The sequence below is a fragment of the Poecilia formosa genome, unplaced genomic scaffold (genome assembly GCF_000485575.1).
Source record: "Poecilia formosa unplaced genomic scaffold, Poecilia_formosa-5.1.2 Scaffold679, whole genome shotgun sequence".
Taxonomy (NCBI): Eukaryota; Metazoa; Chordata; class Actinopteri; order Cyprinodontiformes; family Poeciliidae; genus Poecilia; species Poecilia formosa.
Window position 1 is genome coordinate 144,712 of NW_006800618.1, and position 906 is coordinate 145,617.

At 42.6% G+C, this 906-nt stretch overlaps 1 protein-coding gene across 1 annotated transcript in view; it reads left to right on the top strand.

Annotated features, from left to right (window-relative positions):
• Positions 1–567, top strand: part of LOC103130813 (vasodilator-stimulated phosphoprotein-like) — a 4,906-nt gene extending 4,339 nt beyond the window's left edge. Inside the window, exons 4-5 of the mRNA XM_007542319.2 lie at positions 120–168; positions 257–567. Coding sequence (XP_007542381.1) covers positions 120–168; positions 257–545 — 338 coding nt within the window. The 3' untranslated portion in view covers positions 546–567. The remainder of the gene's footprint in view (positions 1–119; positions 169–256) is intronic.
• The last annotated feature ends 339 nt before the right edge of the window (positions 568–906 follow it).

The following is a 906-nucleotide window of genomic DNA, read 5'->3' on the forward strand; positions in this document are numbered from 1 at the left end:
ACATATATATATATATATATATATATATATATATATATATATATGTGTGTGTGTGTGTGTGTGTGTGTGTGTCTACATATGTATGTATATGTTAAATTGATGTAATAACTCTCTCACAGGTTCTGCTAACAATGGACCATCTCCTCAACAATTTGAAGAGCAGAAAAGGTTCAACTATCCAGAACAGTCATGTGTTTGATATTTTCATTAAACTTTGTAATTATAGAGCATAATTTAAGCTTTTCTTTTTGTTCAGACTTGAGCGACAAAAGCAGGAGCAGCTAGAGAGAGAGCAAAAGCGGTCAGATACCCCCGCCTCTTCGCCAGTTGCTCCTCCAGCTCCACCACCACCTCCTCCAGCTCCAACCCCACCAGCACCTCCACCCCCTCCCTCTGGTGGTGCAGTCCCACCTGCACCACCTCCACCCCCTGCAGGAGGAAGTGGAAAAGTTGGAGGTCAAGGGGGCGGCAGTGATCTTGCTTCAGCCCTTGCAGGAGCTAAATTACGGAAAACAGTAAAGGTAGAGACATCACACTGGATGTAATAAAGTCTGTGTGTAAAAAAAAGTCTGAGTTTTCTGACTTAGATGGAATTAACAAAAAAGTGCAATCTCCTTTATTTTTGGTACATTTTTTTATGTATTATCTACTGTATTTCCACAACAGATCCATGACAGAGGTTAAACAAACCCTGATGCATACAAACCTAACACACCCAAGCAGCTGCACCTGCAAACAGATTGCAGCTGTTTGGAGCCACATTGGAGCTGTGCTGTGTTGAACCACAAACACAATGCAGGCTATGCTCCTTTGACCACACAATATCACATCATTGAGCTTGTAGGCACCACCAGAGGGGCCAGAGAGGCTTTTCTTAACTAGCTAGTTAAGAAAAGCCTCTCTGGC